The following is a 16891-nucleotide window of genomic DNA, read 5'->3' on the forward strand; positions in this document are numbered from 1 at the left end:
AAGGGCAAAGTTAAGGACATATTGATCTGTTGATCTCAATCAATATGTTTGACCCCTACAGGTAATTGTAATGAACTAATTAACTGAAAATGCTGAACTTGGAATCCATCACTACTTTAATGAGGGTAAGAAAACTGTTGCATGGCTGACTTCATCTCCCATTGAGATTTTGAATTTTCTACAAGTGCTATTTTGTTGTTTCAATGCTTTGAAGCAGCTCACCATGACAGCTACAGCTAAAACGTTCCTCCTCACACGAGGAGCAGTTACCAGTCGTTCCGTTTCTTCTCGTGTGCAACCTGATTGTCTCCTAGTAGTAGAATCAAAACACAAACCCTGAGAAAAAAGAATTAAAAGACCCCTGCACAAAATATACTATAATAACAATTCCTATATGTATAGTTGTTACACTAACACAGCTGTAGAAAGGTTTATTATATGTGTTATTGCGTTTCACTAGAGGAAAATGGAAAAGCAATAAAGGAACATTTGTATTTCTGGCTCAACTTATAAAAAAGTTAATTTATTGAACTTCAGTGAAAAAGGTTTGGGAAAAGTTTGATATCATCTGACAGTGTAGTTTACCTGTCAGGCCACTAGATGGCAGGGGTTTATCCATATAACAACGCGCTGACGCTCGAATCAAGCCCCGCCCTCTCCTTGTCGTCACCATACGGAAGCAAAACAGGAACCCTATTGTTTACGTTCCTTCTCAGGTTCCCGACGAAAGAATAAATGTCCGCCACTCCTGTGCGGGACTTGGTGACGCAGTGGAAGAGGTCAGAGTGATTCTTTCACATTTAAAATACTCCTCAGCGCTGACTTTAATTACTAAAACGAGGACGGTTCCGGTGACGGATGTCGTAGCAACTGCCTGCTAGCATCTCTGAACGTTTGCCTCCATGTTTCAGCAGCCACTCATTTTACTGGTTCACACAGGCAGTGCTGGTGGTGACGTCACGTTCCCCACGTTATTATGTCATCATGCCGTCATCTCCTGCTATGGGAAGCAGATTTTCACAACTTTAATTACAACTTTAAAAACTTTAGCCCACATTCCAAATACAACATGAGACGAAAGCGGAAGTTGTAAATGTCCTGCTGGAACGATTAGTAAAATAATAATAGTGTTTCTTATCCTTGAATGGAAATATCTTGATTCCATGGAATTTGTGAAATTTGTGAATTTCGTGTTGCCTGGGAAACTACAGTAGCCGTGTTAGCATAGCCTCAGGGGTCTGCCCTCCCTGCAGGGAGCAGGCTCGTCTCCGGCAGCAGGTGGTGGAGGAGGACACTGAGGAGTGGCAGAGGAGGCCGGACTTCTCCGGCCTGGAGCGAGTCGGAGGAGTGGACCTGTCCTTCATCAAAGGGGACGACGTCAACGCCTGCTCCCAGCTCGTGGTGCTCAGCTACCCGGATTTAGAGGTGAGCTGTCCGCTGATTTAACACCCATCTAATACTCCACTCACAGAAGAATGCGCATAAACAGATGATGCCATTAAGATGCGCCAGGTCAGTCAAGTCTTTGCTATGCCCCGCCCTCTCCCAGGTGCTCTATGAGGACAGCCAGATGGTGGCGCTAGCGGCGCCCTACATAACTGGCTTCCTGGCGTTTCGAGAATGCTCCTTCCTCCTGGATGCTCTGCAGCGGCTGGAGAGGAACCAGCCTGAACTTCTGCCTCAGGTCAGCCGCTGCATATTCAGAATGCCTGCGGTCGGAGGACAGAAGTCCAGGGAGCAGAGACACCATCTGGAACAGGCAGTATAGATCTATGATCTATAGATCTATAGATCATAGATCAGAAATACAGACCATCTCTTGTGATGCGATATTCTTCTCTGCTTTCTGACTTTAATATCGCTCGGTAAAAAGTTCCATCGCATCACTGTATAGCGTCTCATCGTATTTGCATCATCGTATCGCATCATATCCTGTTATGTCGTGTCTCATCGTATCTCATCGTGTCGTGTCTCACCGTGTTTGTGTCGTGTCTCATCGTGTCTCACCGTGTTTGTGTTGCGTCTCATCGTGTTGCATCTCATCGTGTCGTGTCTCACCGTGTTGCGTCTCATCGTGTCGTGTCTCACCGTGTTGCGTCTCATTGTGTTGTGTCTTATCGTGTCGTGTCTCACAGTGTTTGTGTTGCGTCTCACTGTGTTTGTGTCGCGTCTCACCGTGTTTGTGTCGTGTCTCACCGTGTTTGTGTTGTGTCTCATCATGTCGTGTCTCACCGCGTTTGTGTCGTGTCTCAACGTGTTTGTGTCGTGTCTCATCGTGTTTGTGTCGTGTCTCAACGTGTTTGTGTCGTGTCTCAACGTGTTTGTGTCGCGTCTCACCGTGTTTGTGTCGCGTCTCACCGTGTTTGTGTCGCGTCTCACCGTGTTTGTGTCGCGTCTCACCGTGTTTGTGTCGCGTCTCACCGTGTTTGTGTCGCGTCTCACCGTGTTTGTGTCGCGTCTCACCGTGTTTGTGTCGTGTCTCATCGTGTTTGTGTTGCGTCTCATCGTGTCGCGTCTCACCGTGTTTGTGTCGCGTCTCATCGTGTTTGTGTTGCGTCTCACCGTGTTGCGTCTCATCGTGTCGCGTCGTGTCTCACCGTGTTGCGTCTCATCGTGTCGTGTCTTATCGTGTCGTGTCTCACAGTGTTTGTGTTGCGTCTCACCGTGTCGCGTCGTGTCTCATCGTGTTTGTGTTGTGTCTCACCGTGTTTGTGTCGTGTCTCATCGTGTTTGTGTCGCGTCTCACAGTGTCGCGTCGCGTCTCATCGTGTTTGTGTTGTGTCTCACCGTGTTTGTGTCGTGTCTCACCGTGTTTGTGTCGCGTCTCATCGTGTTTGTGTCGCGTCTCACCGTGTTTGTGTCGTGTCTCATCGTGTTTGTGTCGCGTCTCACCGTGTTTGTGTCGTGTCTCACCGTGTTTGTGTCGTGTCTCATCGTGTTTGTGTCGCGTCTCACCGTGTTTCTGTTGTGTCTCACCGTGTTTGTGTCGCGTCTCACCGTGTTTGTGTCGCGTCTCATCGTGTTTGTGTCGCGTCTCACCGTGTTTGTGTCGTGTCTCACTGTGTTTGTGTCGTGTCTCACCGTGTTTGTGTTGCGTCTCATCGTGTCGCGTCGTGTCTCACCGTGTTTGCGTCGCGTCTCACCGTGTTTGTGTCGTGTCTCATCGTGTTTGTGTCGCGTCTCACCCTGTTTGTGTCGTGTCTCACTGTGTTTGTGTCGTGTCTCACCGTGTTTGTGTCGCGTCTCATCGTGTCGCGTCTCACCATGTCGCGTCGTGTCTCACCATGTTTGTGTCGCGTCTCATCGTGTTTGTGTTGCGTCTCACCGTGTTTGTGTCGTGTCTCACCGTGTTTGTGTCGTGTCTCACCGTGTTTGCGTCGCGTCTCATCGTGTTTGTGTTGCGTCTCATCGTGTCGCGTCTCACCGTGTCGCGTCGTGTCTCACCGTGTTTGTGTCGCGTCTCATCGTGTTTGTGTTGCGTCTCACCGTGTTTGTGTCGTGTCTCACCGTGTTTGTGTCGTGTCTCACCGTGTTTGTGTTGTGTCTCACCGTGTTTGTCTCGTGTCTCACCGTGTTTGTGTTGCGTCTCATCGTGTCGCTTCGTGTCTTATCGTGTCGTGTCTCACCGTGTTTGTGTTGTGTCTCACCGTGTTTGTGTCGTGTCTCATCGTGTTTGTGTCGCGTCTCATCGTGTTGCGTCGTGTCTCACCGTGTTTGTGTTGCATCTCATCGTGTCGCTTCGTGTCTCACCGTGTCGTGTCTCACCGTGTTTGTGTTGCGTCTCATCGTGTTTGTGTCGTGTCTCATCGTGTCGTGTCTCACCGTGTTTGTGTCGCGTCTCATCGTGTTGTGTCTCACCGTGTTTGTGTCGTGTCTCACCGTGTTTGTGTTGCATCTCATCGTGTCGCTTCGTGTCTCATCGTGTCATGTCTCACCGTGTTTGTGTTGCGTCTCACCGTGTTTGTGTCGTGTCTCATCGTGTCTCACCGTGTTTGTGTTGCGTCTCATCGTGTTGCGTCTCATCGTGTCGTGTCTCACCGTGTTGCGTCTCATCGTGTCGTGTCTCACCGTGTTGCGTCTCATTGTGTTGTGTCTTATCGTGTCGTGTCTCACAGTGTTTGTGTTGCGTCTCACTGTGTTTGTGTCGCGTCTCACCGTGTTTGTGTCGTGTCTCACCGTGTTTGTGTTGTGTCTCATCATGTCGTGTCTCACCGCGTTTGTGTCGTGTCTCAACGTGTTTGTGTCGTGTCTCATCGTGTTTGTGTCGTGTCTCAACGTGTTTGTGTCGTGTCTCAACGTGTTTGTGTCGCGTCTCACCGTGTTTGTGTCGCGTCTCACCGTGTTTGTGTCGCGTCTCACCGTGTTTGTGTCGTGTCTCATCGTGTTTGTGTTGCGTCTCATCGTGTCGCGTCTCACCGTGTTTGTGTCGCGTCTCATCGTGTTTGTGTTGCGTCTCACCGTGTTGCGTCTCATCGTGTCGCGTCGTGTCTCACCGTGTTGCGTCTCATCGTGTCGTGTCTTATCGTGTCGTGTCTCACAGTGTTTGTGTTGCGTCTCACCGTGTCGCGTCGTGTCTCATCGTGTTTGTGTTGTGTCTCACCGTGTTTGTGTCGTGTCTCATCGTGTTTGTGTCGCGTCTCACAGTGTCGCGTCGCGTCTCATCGTGTTTGTGTTGTGTCTCACCGTGTTTGTGTCGTGTCTCACCGTGTTTGTGTCGCGTCTCATCGTGTTTGTGTCGCGTCTCACCGTGTTTGTGTCGTGTCTCATCGTGTTTGTGTCGCGTCTCACCGTGTTTGTGTCGTGTCTCACCGTGTTTGTGTCGTGTCTCATCGTGTTTGTGTCGCGTCTCACCGTGTTTCTGTTGTGTCTCACCGTGTTTGTGTCGCGTCTCACCGTGTTTGTGTCGTGTCTCACTGTGTTTGTGTCGTGTCTCACCGTGTTTGTGTTGCGTCTCATCGTGTCGCGTCTCACCGTGTCGCGTCGTGTCTCACCGTGTTTGTGTCGCGTCTCACCGTGTTTGTGTCGCGTCTCATCGTGTTTGTGTCGCGTCTCACCCTGTTTGTGTCGTGTCTCACTGTGTTTGTGTCGTGTCTCACCGTGTTTGTGTCGCGTCTCATCGTGTCGCGTCTCACCATGTCGCGTCGTGTCTCACCATGTTTGTGTCGCGTCTCATCGTGTTTGTGTTGCGTCTCACCGTGTTTGTGTCGTGTCTCACCGTGTTTGTGTCGTGTCTCACCGTGTTTGCGTCGCGTCTCATCGTGTTTGTGTTGCGTCTCATCGTGTCGCGTCTCACCGTGTCGCGTCGTGTCTCACCGTGTTTGTGTCGCGTCTCATCGTGTTTGTGTTGCGTCTCACCGTGTTTGTGTCGTGTCTCACCGTGTTTGTGTCGTGTCTCACCGTGTTTGTGTCGCGTCTCACCGTGTTTGTGTTGTGTCTCACCGTGTCGCGTCGTGTCTCACCGTGTTTGTGTCGCGTCTCATCGTGTTTGTGTTGCGTCTCACCGTGTTTGTGTCGTGTCTCACCGTGTTTGTGTCGTGTCTCACCGTGTTTGTGTCGCGTCTCACCGTGTTTGTGTTGTGTCTCACCGTGTTTGTGTCGTGTCTCACCGTGTTTGTGTTGCGTCTCATCGTGTCGCTTCGTGTCTTATCGTGTCGCGTCTCACCATGTTTGTGTCGTGTCTCATCGTGTTTGTGTCGCGTCTCATCGTGTTGCGTCGTGTCTCACCGTGTTTGTGTTGCATCTCATCGTGTCGCTTCGTGTCTCACCGTGTCGTGTCTCACCGTGTTTGTGTTGCGTCTCATCGTGTTTGTGTCGTGTCTCATCGTGTCGTGTCTCACCGTGTTTGTGTCGCGTCTCATCGTGTTGTGTCTCACCGTGTTTGTGTCGTGTCTCACCGTGTTTGTGTTGCATCTCATCGTGTCGCTTCGTGTCTCATCGTGTCATGTCTCACCGTGTTTGTGTTGCGTCTCATCGTGTTTGTGTCGTGTCTCATCGTGTCGTGTCTCACCGTGTTTGTGTTGCGTCCCTCTGCAGGTGCTGTTTGTGGATGGGAATGGCGTTTTTCACCACAGAGGTCGGTTTCCTTCGCTGCACGACGCATTCAGCAAAATCATGACAGATTCTTCACAATCATGTTTTACGTTTCGTGCTGAGAACCACAGGCGGAATGAATAACATCAGTGGGGCTGTTTTCCATTTCGCCCTCGCATCCAATCAGCAGCTCCCATTTAACTCTGTTTCTGAACGAGTGCTTCCAGTGTAATGAGTGTATTCCTCCGGCGCTCGACTGCCACCTACAGACTCGTTCTTGCTATTACAGAATGTCCGCAGTCGGACGGGACGGTTTCTGTCTTGTGTGTGCGGCCGTGGCTCAACGCTGCGTCTCTGCGTCTTTAACCACGTCCTCATTTGCAGAGTTCGGCATCGCTTGTCATCTCGGAGTGCTGTCTGGGCTGCCTTGTGTGGGCGTGGCCAAGAACCTGCTCCAGGTGCAAGGTGTGCAGAAGGGTGACGAACACCAGTCACAGGTGAGACGGAGATGCTCCTCCAAATGACCAGAGCAGCTGCTGTTTGTTCAAGTGTGAGGGCGTGTCCGAGATGAAGACCCTCCTCTTAGTTGTGTGTGTGTGTGTGTGTGTGTGTTGTTTCTGTTTGCAGTTTGATTTAAATGTAGGCCGCCGGCAATGGAGGCTTTACCGCCATTGAGTCTTCTTTTTTTTTTCGACACCAACTTGAACTAAATATTCAAAAGAATCTGAGTACCGTAATTCCCGGTGTACAAGCCGCTACTTTTTTCCAATATTTTGAACCTTGCGGTTTATGCAACGACGCAGCAAATTTACGTATATTTTCCCACTTTCGTTACGAGCCGTGTTTCGTTAAAGCCTATTTATTTTCGTTACAAAATTAACGCCCGCCCGCCCGGAGGGAAAGCCCCGCTTGCGCGTAGCTGGGGAGATCCGCGAGAAGCGCCCGGCACTCGTCCAGAGCCGCCGCCGCCGGACCGCCGTACCCGGTCCCCGCCGCCTGTCCGCCATCCGCTACGCGGCGTCGGACGCGCCGCGTAGCGGGGAAGGAACCCACCCCCTCGACCTCCCGGGCGTCCCCACCCCTGCCGCACCACGCTCCCGCGGACGGAGGATGAGGGGCACGGGGGCAAGGGGGACGGGGACACCCCGCCAGGCGGGCGCGCGCACCGCGCAGCCTCCGACGGGCGGAGAGGGGAGGGCGACGGGGCGACTGCTCCCCCAGCCGCGGCTCGAGCCCAGCCCCGCTTCGCACCCCAGCCCGACCGACCCAGCCCTTAGAGCCAATCCTTATCCCGAAGTTACGGATCTGATTGCACTTGCGGCTTACGAATATGTGCGGCTTATTTTAGTACAAAATATATATATATTTTAATTCAGTGGGTGCGGCTTTTTCACAGGTGCGCATAATAGTTCAGCAATTACGGTAAACAAAAATAAATTCTGTGACGAATACAACCTGCAGAGTGTTCCTGTAAACGAAGAGAAAACGACAAAAGGAAACAGAAATACTGTAACTCGAAAAGCAAATGGAGGCCAGACCTCCGCCAAACAGCTCTGGTGTGGAAGCAACGCTTGTCTCTTCGACTGGGAGCCCAAAACTTGGACTCCAATGCTCTACTTTTAACCAGGAAGGTTTAGGTATTTGGCTTGAGTGGAAGTTAGCATCAGATGTTCCCACACGAACCCCAGTCCTTGTCCGAGTCCCTGGAGCATCACCTCCTAACGTCTTAAACATACGGTAACCCTCAGAGGAGGCGATGCCGCACGCCACTCATCTCTGCTTCTCCTCCACAGATTGCCGCTCTGCAGAAAGGAGGCGACAGCTTCCCGCTCGCCGCCGCCTCGGGGAAGGTGCTGGGAAAGGTGTGCAGGACGGAGCAGGGAACAGAAACCTGAACAGAGACACGTCCGACTGAACGTAAGCGTGTTTGTGTTCAGGCGCTCCGCAGCTCCGACTCCAGCTCCAAGCCCGTCTACGTGTCCGTCGGCCACAGGATCAGCCTGGACACGGCCGCACGCCTCACGCACTCCAGCTGCCGCTACCGGGTCCCAGAGCCCATCAGACAGGTACACGCCAACACGCCACGAAGCTGGGGAGGGGCGGAGCCTCACTCCCTGGGCGGAAACGACACAATTCCATACCGATATTGATCAGGTATCGACTCTCGCAGCAAGAAGGTCTCAAGTTCCAATCCAACTGAAGGCCTTACTGTGTGTCGGCGCGGCGCGGCGCTCGGGTCACATCCTTCTCTCTGATTGGTCCTTGCCTGACAGCATTTGAATACGTACCAGAACACTGAGAGTTTCTGATCAGTCTGCAGGATTCTCTGTGGTGAACGAGGGAGGAGTCGGTGTGTTAAAGCCCGACACTGTTCCTCTTTGATGTCTGTTTGTTTGTTTGTTGACAACAAACTTCAATCTCATTTGAAACAAAGGCAACCCGTTTGCAACTTCCTGTTTCACATGTGACCCCCTGAGAACATTGAGGAACGTGTTAAACTCCCCCCCCCCATCCTCATCCTTCCTCTCTTCTCTTTTTCACAGGCCGACTGTTTCTCCAGAGAATTCCTTCGCATCCACTTCCCATCTGTAAACAGAGCAATCAAATAATGAGGTGTGAGTTTTCACACTCTGACTGACGCTGCACGTGCACGTGAACGTGCACGTCTTGATTTAGTTCCTTTCTGTGTTCACTACTTCCTGATGAATCTGTGCCTTAACATTATTAAGAAGCACACGACTGTAATTCGTAGTGATTCGAGTACTAAACTCTCTATCCCAAGAGTGCGGTTGTTTTTAATTTGTTTTCCACACCTGCTCCGGACATCATCACCGGACCTCCGACTGCAGTACCAACGTACGCCAGCATTTGATTAATGGCGTGCATTTTGTGACGTTTTGTGTGTGCTGTAGAAATAAGCCAAGATAACGCACACAATACACACGAGGAAGATGACTCAAACGGATTTAATAGCATTTTGGACAATACACAAATGAATAGTGATGTGATTGAGTTTGATTCAGTTAAATGAGAAAGCTCTTTGAATTAACGCAGGTTGAGGAGTCTCCACCTTTCATCTACTCAATATGGTTATTTGTACGCTGCATTCTAAGTGTGCGCTTATTGTAAAAGAGGAAAAAGTTGCGTACAGAAACGTGATAAACGATTTTTCCACTTGGATATATAGGATGGCGCACAAGAATTGTGTGACAATACTGCAGCGTGATCAATACGAGAGCCTGTCTGCAGATTGAGCGTGAACCCCTCTGCTTTCACTCACACGAACACGTACAGGATGTGACCACAGGATAAGGCAGCCGTCTCCACACGCACCTTTTCCTGCGTTCACCTGTGCTCGCCGCGGCGTTGCCGTCGGACCCGCCGGCTTTGAGGGACCCGTTGTCTCCCTCTCTGATTGCCAGGCAGTTCCAAGCCAGAATCTTGATGCGAGTGGTCTGAGCCCGAACGCACGCCATCCCGCCAGGAAAGGAGCAGCTTCGCACTCCGTCGGATCTCTCACAATCGGTCCGCCGAAGCCAGCGGGGCCAGAATGCGGGACCCAGATCCACCCACTGGCAGCTTAACCCACAAGTTGCTGAGCGCACTAACCGGTCTCTGACTGACCTGGCAACGTGCGCCGGCAGAGAGTCGAGGTCCAGACCCGCCGCATCCCCCTCCAGCCCCCGGCGCTGCTTAGCTGCCGCTTCTCGCAGCACCGATGAGGCGTTCAGGTTGCACTTCTCTCTGGCTGGCTCGCCATCACCGTGACCTCCAGAGGCTTCCGAGGGCTTCTCAATGGACATCCAGAACAGGTCCAACGAAGAGCCCAGAAGACGGAGGAGGCGGGAGGGGTGGCGATGCCTGGGTTTGGGCATGTAGTGGTGATCCTCGGCGTTCGTTGTCAGGGCGTATGGGCGGATGGGCTGCGAGTACGCCGGGAGATCGGCTCTCAGCTGAAGGAACGGCCAATTGAAGTCCGTGTCGCCAGCGGTCGCATTTGGAGGCTGATTCTGGGTCGAAGCGCTGGAAGTTAATGCTGCAGGTCCAAATCGGAGGGCCGACACAGAAACCCAGACAACGCCGACGAGCAGTCTCGTCATGGTGGCCGGTGGAAAAGGAGAATGTGGACTTTGTGGTCTCGTCTCTCCTTTAGCCCGTTCTCCTGCGGGGGGGCTTCAGGGACGCCGTGTCCCGACGGCAGACATCCTTGAGCTCTTACTAACTTAATAACATGATTAAATGCTTATCGCACAGACGGCAGGCGTGTTAGCGCCAACTGTTGTGGCTAACTTCACCGCGAACACTGAGAAGCTTCCGTTTGGCTTCATGAGTAGGTCGCTGAAACAGAATTACAGCAGGGGAAACGCTTCACCTCCCGTCGTTGGCTTTGGGATGGAACCGGCCCACTGGGCCCGTGTTCTGGGGGGGGGGGGGGCACCAGAACTTCAAATGGTCTCGCACTAAGAGAGAATGAAGGGTGTTTCCCATCATGGTACAGATACTTTCTGAGACGACACGGAAATAATGACGTTTGTGCTTTTATTCTCATCTACACAAAATCAACTCTGTAGACGGAACACAATATTTATATCACACTTATGTCATTTAAGATTTAACTGTAAGCGCTTGTTCTAGTTTGTTTTTAATGTTTATATATATATATATATATATATATATATAAACATTAAAGTAACACATTTCATAAATAGAATCAAATGTTTATATTGTCATGAGGATAGCACGCAGCGTTATTAGCTATTTAGCGATGCGTTTTTACAATGAGTTGATGCTTATTTACTGATCCGCCCGCGTCTTTCTGTTTAACCTCAGAGTGAAAAGATTTGCTCGTGTGATGCGTCCTGCTGCTGGTTGGGACGCGGCGGCGGTCCGGGCGTGGAGGGTGACGCGCTGCGGTTCACGACGCTCCCGGGGTCTGCTGCCTTTGCCCGATGGTCCAGAAAATGATCAAAGTCTAGCAAGAACAGTCATAGTTAGAGGCGTGTGTGATGATGGGATGGAAGGGACCATGTCAAACGGCAGCATACCTTCGCTGGACACGCCCTCGGTGACTGAAGACTGCGCTTCCTGCGTTTTCAGGTGGATTATATCAGAATGAATGTTTTTATTTCAGAAGAACACAGCACGGAAACAGGAAACGCTTCTCTTACCGCGTCACAAGATAACCATTTGTCAATTTCATTCTGCACAGAGTTTTCTGCCGGTGGCATCTGAAGGGAAAGGTGAAAGAGGAAAATGTAGCACAGTGTTTCTACAAGTTTAAAGAAGTAGCTCGACTTAATATTTACTGTGAATATTGTCGTGTTTGTATACCCACCCCTGCCGTGACCTGTAGTCTTGTGTCCAGAGCGCCGGCGAGGCCGTCCACAGCCCTTGGGTCCTCGTACCGGACACTGGAGATGGAATGCGAAGGAACGCTGTGATGTAACAGAGTAAATCTACATAGCTAGAAATAGAACGGCGATGACGTCATAGCAGGCGTTGCCCCTTCCACAGGAGGAGACATTTTACAGGTGCTCAGAGTTTGTTCAGCCCACAGCCACACCCACTGTTTAGAAGGGGTGTGGTCAGCCACAACTCATTTGCATTTAAAGCCACAGACACACAGACGGCCCGCCACGCTCACCCTCTCCTCTGCTCGGCCAGGGAGCTCCCTCTGGTCTGGGCAAACATGTCGAACTCCTCCTCCTCTGCAACACAGAGGGTCAGCATGAATGCCGACGGCCTGCCAAACGACATCTGACGCTTCGCCAACATGCTGACCCATTTTGTTTTTTGACACTAACATCCTGTTTACATCAGAATCAGAATCAGTTTATTGCCATTGTCAGTCATTTGCATTTAAAGCCGCAGACCCAAATCTCAAAAGCAAAGAAGGTCATGCATGTGGGTTGGGTGCCGCGGAACAGAAGCTATACAAACTTTCCCCGCTGTGGTTGTGTGATTGCTGTTGGCTGGTTGCTGTGATGACTGCCGGTTGGCTGCGAGTCGAAGGCTGGGGGCTGGAGGCCGTGACGCTGGGGCTCTGCTAGGAGAATATAGTGAACAAACACGAAGAACCTTCGCAGCCGGACGGACGCGAGATCTTTCTTACCGGCTGAGCATTCATCGTTTGTGCTTTGTTCTGTCTGTCAAACCTGCAATTAAAGCCCAGCGAGTCTTACATGAACAACAAGGAAGCTGCTTTTCACACACATGCACCTCTTTGGCCTCCTTCAAAACGCCCCTAAAAATACACCTTTCAGGGGAACAGAAACGGAGATAGTCAGTACGACTCACTCCGGATCAACCCCCCCGCCCCCCCCTTTTTTTGTCCACCTACGTTGCACATATTAAGTGTCTTGGTAATTTATTGTAATTTATGTAATTTATTGTCATTTTACATCTGTGGTGTGATTTATTGTAAGTTTGTATCTGTGGTGTAAAATTATTTTTATTATTTTTATTTTTCTAATGTTATTTTGCATAAATTGAGTAATTTAATATTGGTTTTATTTTTATTTGTATTGAGAAAATTGTACTGTTAAATGTCGATGATTTATGTACTAAGGACTTTCAACGGAAACAAGACCGCAAGGGCTTTTTTCAAATGCTCCTCTTAGACAGGATGTTTGACTTTATTCGTACTGTAATACATGCTACTGTGTGACTGTACTTGTACGCTAACATTCTATCTAATAAGTATATTCATCATCATCAAAGACAGAAGTCAGCAAACCTCTCGTAACGGATGAAGGCGTTGTTGAGGTCATCGTTGACCATGAGAAGCTCCTCAATAAGCCCGTCGTCCAAAAGCTGTGGGATGAGCTCCATCACTCGAGTCTGCATGTTCTTACCCACCGAGTACAACTGCTGCTCGCCGCAGGGAGGGGGAGAGAATTAACGCAGAGTACGACAAATACCAACAAATAAAAATATATTTTTAAGAAAGAAAGGTGAATTTTATTTTACTGGTTGAGACCTATTGATTTGTTTTTATATTTTAATCTTCATCCATGCATGTTTGGGTACAGCCTGAGTATTTTATTTTTCTGTGTGCTTGTATTAATAATGAAATTAAACTACAGGGAACCAGATTTAAGGCCATTTACACATGTAGCCGGGTTTCTGGAGAACCGAATATCCTCGCCCCTCTGCTTAGTAAACAACAACAACACATCCGCGCCTAACTGCGTGAGTGCGTGGTGAAGCACATTCATAAGCACGCCAAACCAGCAGGTGGCAGTAGTTCCCCATATCCTATCCAATCAGAACGCTCCGTCTCGAGGTCGTCACTTCCGCAGAATATGAAACATGGCGCCGGGCTCGCTCGTGCGGACCGACGAGGAGGCAGAAGTTCTCCTAAACGCGCTTTTGGACTATAGAGTCAACGAGACGCGATGAAATGTCGGCCGGGAGGTAAATGGGCACGTTGACGCTGTTTTTGGAGCAACTTTCCCCGTGACTCTGAACGTAAACGCAGGTCGCACGTGTGACGTCAGAGCACTGTTCATCGCGTTTTGAACCCGGGCTTTTATTGATGCCCGCGGACAGACAGGCCGGTTCTGAACACCGTCTCCAGTGTGCTGATAGTTTGTTGTTGTTTTTGTTGTGTTTGTTCAACCTGCAGCAGCGCCACGTCGTCCTGCTGGCTCTGTCCAGGCGTGAGCTCATTCAACATGTCCGACATGACGGTCAGATTCCCTCGCACCAGCGCCAGCTCCTTTCGCAGTTTCTCCTCCTGGAAAATACATTTTGGGTTGAATTGGCTGCAGCCAGAAACGCACCGGGCAGACGCTTCATCTTTTACGGGTTTGCAAACCTGTGCTGCAGAGAGGGAGTCCGCTCGCCCGCTGGGCTGGGCTGCAGGGGAGTCCTGCTGACTGGGAACGCTGGGAGGAGACTGGGGTGTGGGAGGAGCGTCGGCGGCTCCGTTCTCTGGGACGCTCTGGAACAGGAAGTGCATGCGAACACGTGGACACGCGGTTCATTTGCCGGATCGTTTACGCTTCGTGGGACGCCCGTCTCACTCTGTTTGGGGTGTGGATGGGGGACAGAGAATCCAGGTCTGTCATGGGGAACTCCAGCCCCCGCCGCTTCAGGTCGTCGTACACGTTAACCACCCCCACCAGGGAGGGGGCGCTGCGAAAGGCATCAGCCCACGACTGCCAGCGAGGAGGAACAAAGTGCGATGAACGTTTTCATGTCGTCCCGTCACCGAGGGCGGAGCTTCGGCGTCCACGCACCTGTATGAGGCTGAGCACCCTGTCATGGAGGGCCGGGGGGGCGTTGTATTTAGGCAGAATGGAACGAACCAAAACCCCTTCCACGAATTCCTGTGACGCCACCAGAACCTGGAAACGATGGCCGCAGTTCTTCACGCAGGTCTCGAGGACCTGAGAAAAGATTATTGTGATTCAATCTCGGATCAATATCAGAGAAGAATGAAATCATCCACGGGTGCCGACTCACCGTAAGAGAGAACATGACCTCTCTCACGTTCGTGTTTCCTGCTATCCGCTTCTTAAGGGCTTTGACTGAATCCCTGGGCCTGGGGGGGGGGGGGGGATAAATCAATCCGTGAGATGAAATAAAGAAAAGAAACCGACTTTACAACCATCCAAGTTTCTTTATTCAAACATTTTTGGATGGATGGATGATTCGCACGTAGCAAAAATAAGAGTTAGCATTTCGAGAGAGGAGAGTGCATCAACTATTGCGTTCCCACCCCTCCTCCGTCTCGTTGATGATGTCACATATCTCCATGTTGAGTCCCCAGTCCTCCGCCGGCAGAGCGCCGCTGGTCGCCCGTTCTGTCGTACGAAACAAACCAGACAGGAGACACGATAAATACGATTATCAGATCGGCCGATCCGCTAGATAACTCCGAGTTACCCGGGTCGTCATTCGTTGGCGGGAGGACACAGTAAGGCCCAAAGTCGGATTTGAACCTGTGACCTTCTTTCTGTGGGGCAACTGCGCCACCCAGTTTGAAAATTCATTTAGAAAATTTCCTTTAATAAGCTATTTTTGATTGGATGAAAGATAAAGATAAAAGTCATTTAACCCACGTCTGAATCGTATCAGAGACGAGATCCTGCAGAAAGCACAAGCTGTCCCGGCTGACCGACTCACCCCCCGTTCTGTCCCGGCTGACCCGACTCACCCCCTGTTCTGTCCCGGCTGACCGACTCACCCCCCGTTCTGTCACGGCTGACCCGACTCACCCCCTGTTCTGTCCCGGCTGACCCGACTAACCCCCTGTTCTGTCCCGGCTGACCCGACTCACCCCCCGTTCTGTCCCGGCTGACCCGACTCACCCCCCGTTCTGTCCCGGCTGACCCGACTCACCCCCCCCGTTCTGTCCCGGCTGACCCGACTCACCCCCTGTTCTGTCCCGGCTGACCGACTCACCCCCCGTTCTGTCCCGGCTGACCGACTCACCCCCCGTTCTGCTCTAGCCTTCCAGTCGTCGGTGCATGGTACCAAAGCGCAGGACAAATAGATCAAACGAGTTCTTTCTTCCTGCATCCATTAGTTTTGTCGTTGCCTGTCATGGCCGTTTTATTAGGATTGTTGTTCTCTGCTGGCTCTAAAACAAATCGTCCCTCACGGGGATAATAGCGTTTTTCTGATTCTGAGCACTGGAAGAAAAACAGATTTTCTATAAAACTACTGAGAGGACATTTTGGATTTCATTCTTTTCTCTTTTTATTTCATCCTTCCAGGTTTCACAAATCTTTTAATCTCATTCCTTGCCGCCTCCTCCTCCTCCTCCTCATGTGACTGTCAGCTGCTTCAGTTCTCCTCCTCAGAAGCAGCCGAAGCCGATGAGATCAGAGGAAGGCAGGCTGAACTCTGGCTGTCTCCTCCTGAGAGTCCTGATGCCTCTTCCTCTTCCTCTTCGGGTGTCAGCAGCTCCGCTTGTTTGCATCCATAGTGGTTATGTGTTCCGGTAAAAGTGTTCTGCACCGACTCAGGAAGTCCCAGGACGCACCGCCAGCATCTCTGCGATTGGCCTGAATATCTGTCGCTTAACTCGGCGCAACCAATCACAGTGAAGATTAGAGAAACCGAGCCCCGCCCTCTCACGTCATCAAATTTGGATTCGTTACTGAAAATGTTAGAATAACCGCAAATTAAAGTGTTATTAAGTGCTTTCATCCCTCGCCGCCGCGTTATCTGAGGCCATTACGTGTTATTGATTATTTTCGGAACACTTTAAAGAGCATAAATAGTTCAAAGGCAGCCGCGACTCACCGATTCTCTGTCCGACGGGCGTTGAAAAAGGGTTCCCCAAGAGAAACTCCATTTTCTCCCCGAGTGAAAACATCCTGAGGAAAGCTCCGCTTCCTCCTGGACGCAGTTTAAAGTGACTCCAGCGCCGCCTCGGACGCGCACGGGCTCACGGGTCACGTGGCAAAAACACGCAGAACCCGGAAGCAGCGAGAACTCCGAGGCGGATAAACGTCTCGCAGCAGCCTCAGATTCGAACCTGGATCCGGATCTCGGACGCGTTCTGGAGCTTCTGGTGATGTCATTGGTTCACTGTTACTCACGTGACCCACCAGGATGGGACATGAAAAGTCGCGCTTGATGCAGTTGGTGACCCCCCCCCCCTCCCTCCTTCATAGGGAATAAAATCAGATCCGGAACCGTGTATGAAGGGCCCACATCAGATCCCGTGTGCTTTCTCTGCGTTGCGAATGCTGGCATTTGTTGTTGTACTTACGCTCTCTGACGACCAGGTGGCAGCAGCGGCGCAGAATAGTGACCCTGTGGGGCCGCCTCGTTTTTCTTCTACACCAAATGAGTGGCGCCCTTATTATGTCACTACATTTACTGTTAATGCTGCAATAAGGAA

The 16891-nt window shown here is 51.0% G+C and overlaps 3 protein-coding genes across 5 annotated transcripts; 1 reads left to right on the plus strand and 2 right to left on the minus strand.

Moving 5' to 3' along the window:
* Positions 1-659: 659 nt before the first annotated feature.
* Positions 660-8804, plus strand: LOC137906989 (endonuclease V-like). The gene is made up of 8 exons (XM_068751295.1): positions 660-779; positions 1254-1425; positions 1550-1684; positions 6034-6073; positions 6415-6527; positions 7824-7892; positions 7968-8096; positions 8574-8804. The coding sequence occupies exons 1-8, from the start codon at positions 736-738 to the stop codon at positions 8637-8639; spliced, it is 768 nt and encodes a 255-aa protein (XP_068607396.1). The 5' UTR covers positions 660-735; the 3' UTR covers positions 8640-8804.
* Positions 8805-9302: 498 nt separating this feature from the next.
* LOC137906657 (noggin-like) lies at positions 9303-10130 on the minus strand. Its single transcript, XM_068750945.1, has one exon. It carries the CDS (start codon positions 10128-10130, stop codon positions 9303-9305), a length of 828 nt encoding a protein of 275 aa, XP_068607046.1.
* A 439-nt stretch (positions 10131-10569) lies between these two features.
* Positions 10570-16611, minus strand: LOC137907190 (target of Myb1 membrane trafficking protein-like). 3 transcript variants are annotated; one of them, XM_068751513.1, is made up of 15 exons: positions 16288-16611; positions 14756-14840; positions 14500-14578; positions 14274-14423; positions 14058-14192; positions 13850-13975; positions 13652-13768; positions 12767-12900; positions 12143-12185; positions 11971-12076; positions 11675-11738; positions 11366-11441; positions 11199-11258; positions 11076-11115; positions 10570-11002 (listed from the first exon to the last, which is right to left on the minus strand). In XM_068751513.1, the coding sequence occupies exons 1-15, from the start codon at positions 16358-16360 to the stop codon at positions 10857-10859; spliced, it is 1434 nt and encodes a 477-aa protein (XP_068607614.1). In that variant the 5' UTR covers positions 16361-16611; the 3' UTR covers positions 10570-10856. The 3 variants fall into 3 exon arrangements, with proteins under 3 accessions (XP_068607614.1, XP_068607613.1, XP_068607612.1); XM_068751512.1 differs by having other exon boundaries at positions 11971-12073; positions 13652-13975; XM_068751511.1 differs by having other exon boundaries at positions 13652-13975.
* Between the last annotated feature and the right edge of the window lie 280 nt (positions 16612-16891).

Source organism: Brachionichthys hirsutus, chromosome 17 (assembly GCF_040956055.1).
Source record: "Brachionichthys hirsutus isolate HB-005 chromosome 17, CSIRO-AGI_Bhir_v1, whole genome shotgun sequence".
NCBI lineage: Eukaryota > Metazoa > Chordata > Actinopteri > Lophiiformes > Brachionichthyidae > Brachionichthys > Brachionichthys hirsutus.

Bases quoted from the DNA above. Each gene is read 5' to 3' on its own strand.
- LOC137906989 (XM_068751295.1), top strand. From the start codon at position 736: ATGTCCGCCACTCCTGTGCGGGACTTGGTGACGCAGTGGAAGAG. The intron at 780-1,253 runs GTCAGAGTGATT...CCCTCCCTGCAG, and splicing joins TTGGTGACGCAGTGGAAGAG to GGAGCAGGCTCGTCTCCGGC. The intron at 1,685-6,033 runs GTCAGCCGCTGC...GTCCCTCTGCAG, and splicing joins AGCCTGAACTTCTGCCTCAG to GTGCTGTTTGTGGATGGGAA.
- LOC137906657 (XM_068750945.1), bottom strand. From the start codon at position 10,130: ATGACGAGACTGCTCGTCGGCGTTGTCTGGGTTTCTGTGTCGGCCCTC.
- LOC137907190 (XM_068751511.1), bottom strand. From the start codon at position 16,360: ATGTTTTCACTCGGGGAGAAAATGGAGTTTCTCTTGGGGAACCCTTTT. The intron at 14,841-16,287 runs GTGAGTCGCGGC...TTCGTACGACAG, and splicing joins GCCCGTCGGACAGAGAATCG to AACGGGCGACCAGCGGCGCT. The intron at 11,739-11,970 runs GTTTGTATAGCT...TCTGTGTTGCAG, and splicing joins ACACAACCACAGCGGGGAAA to AGGAGGAGGAGTTCGACATG.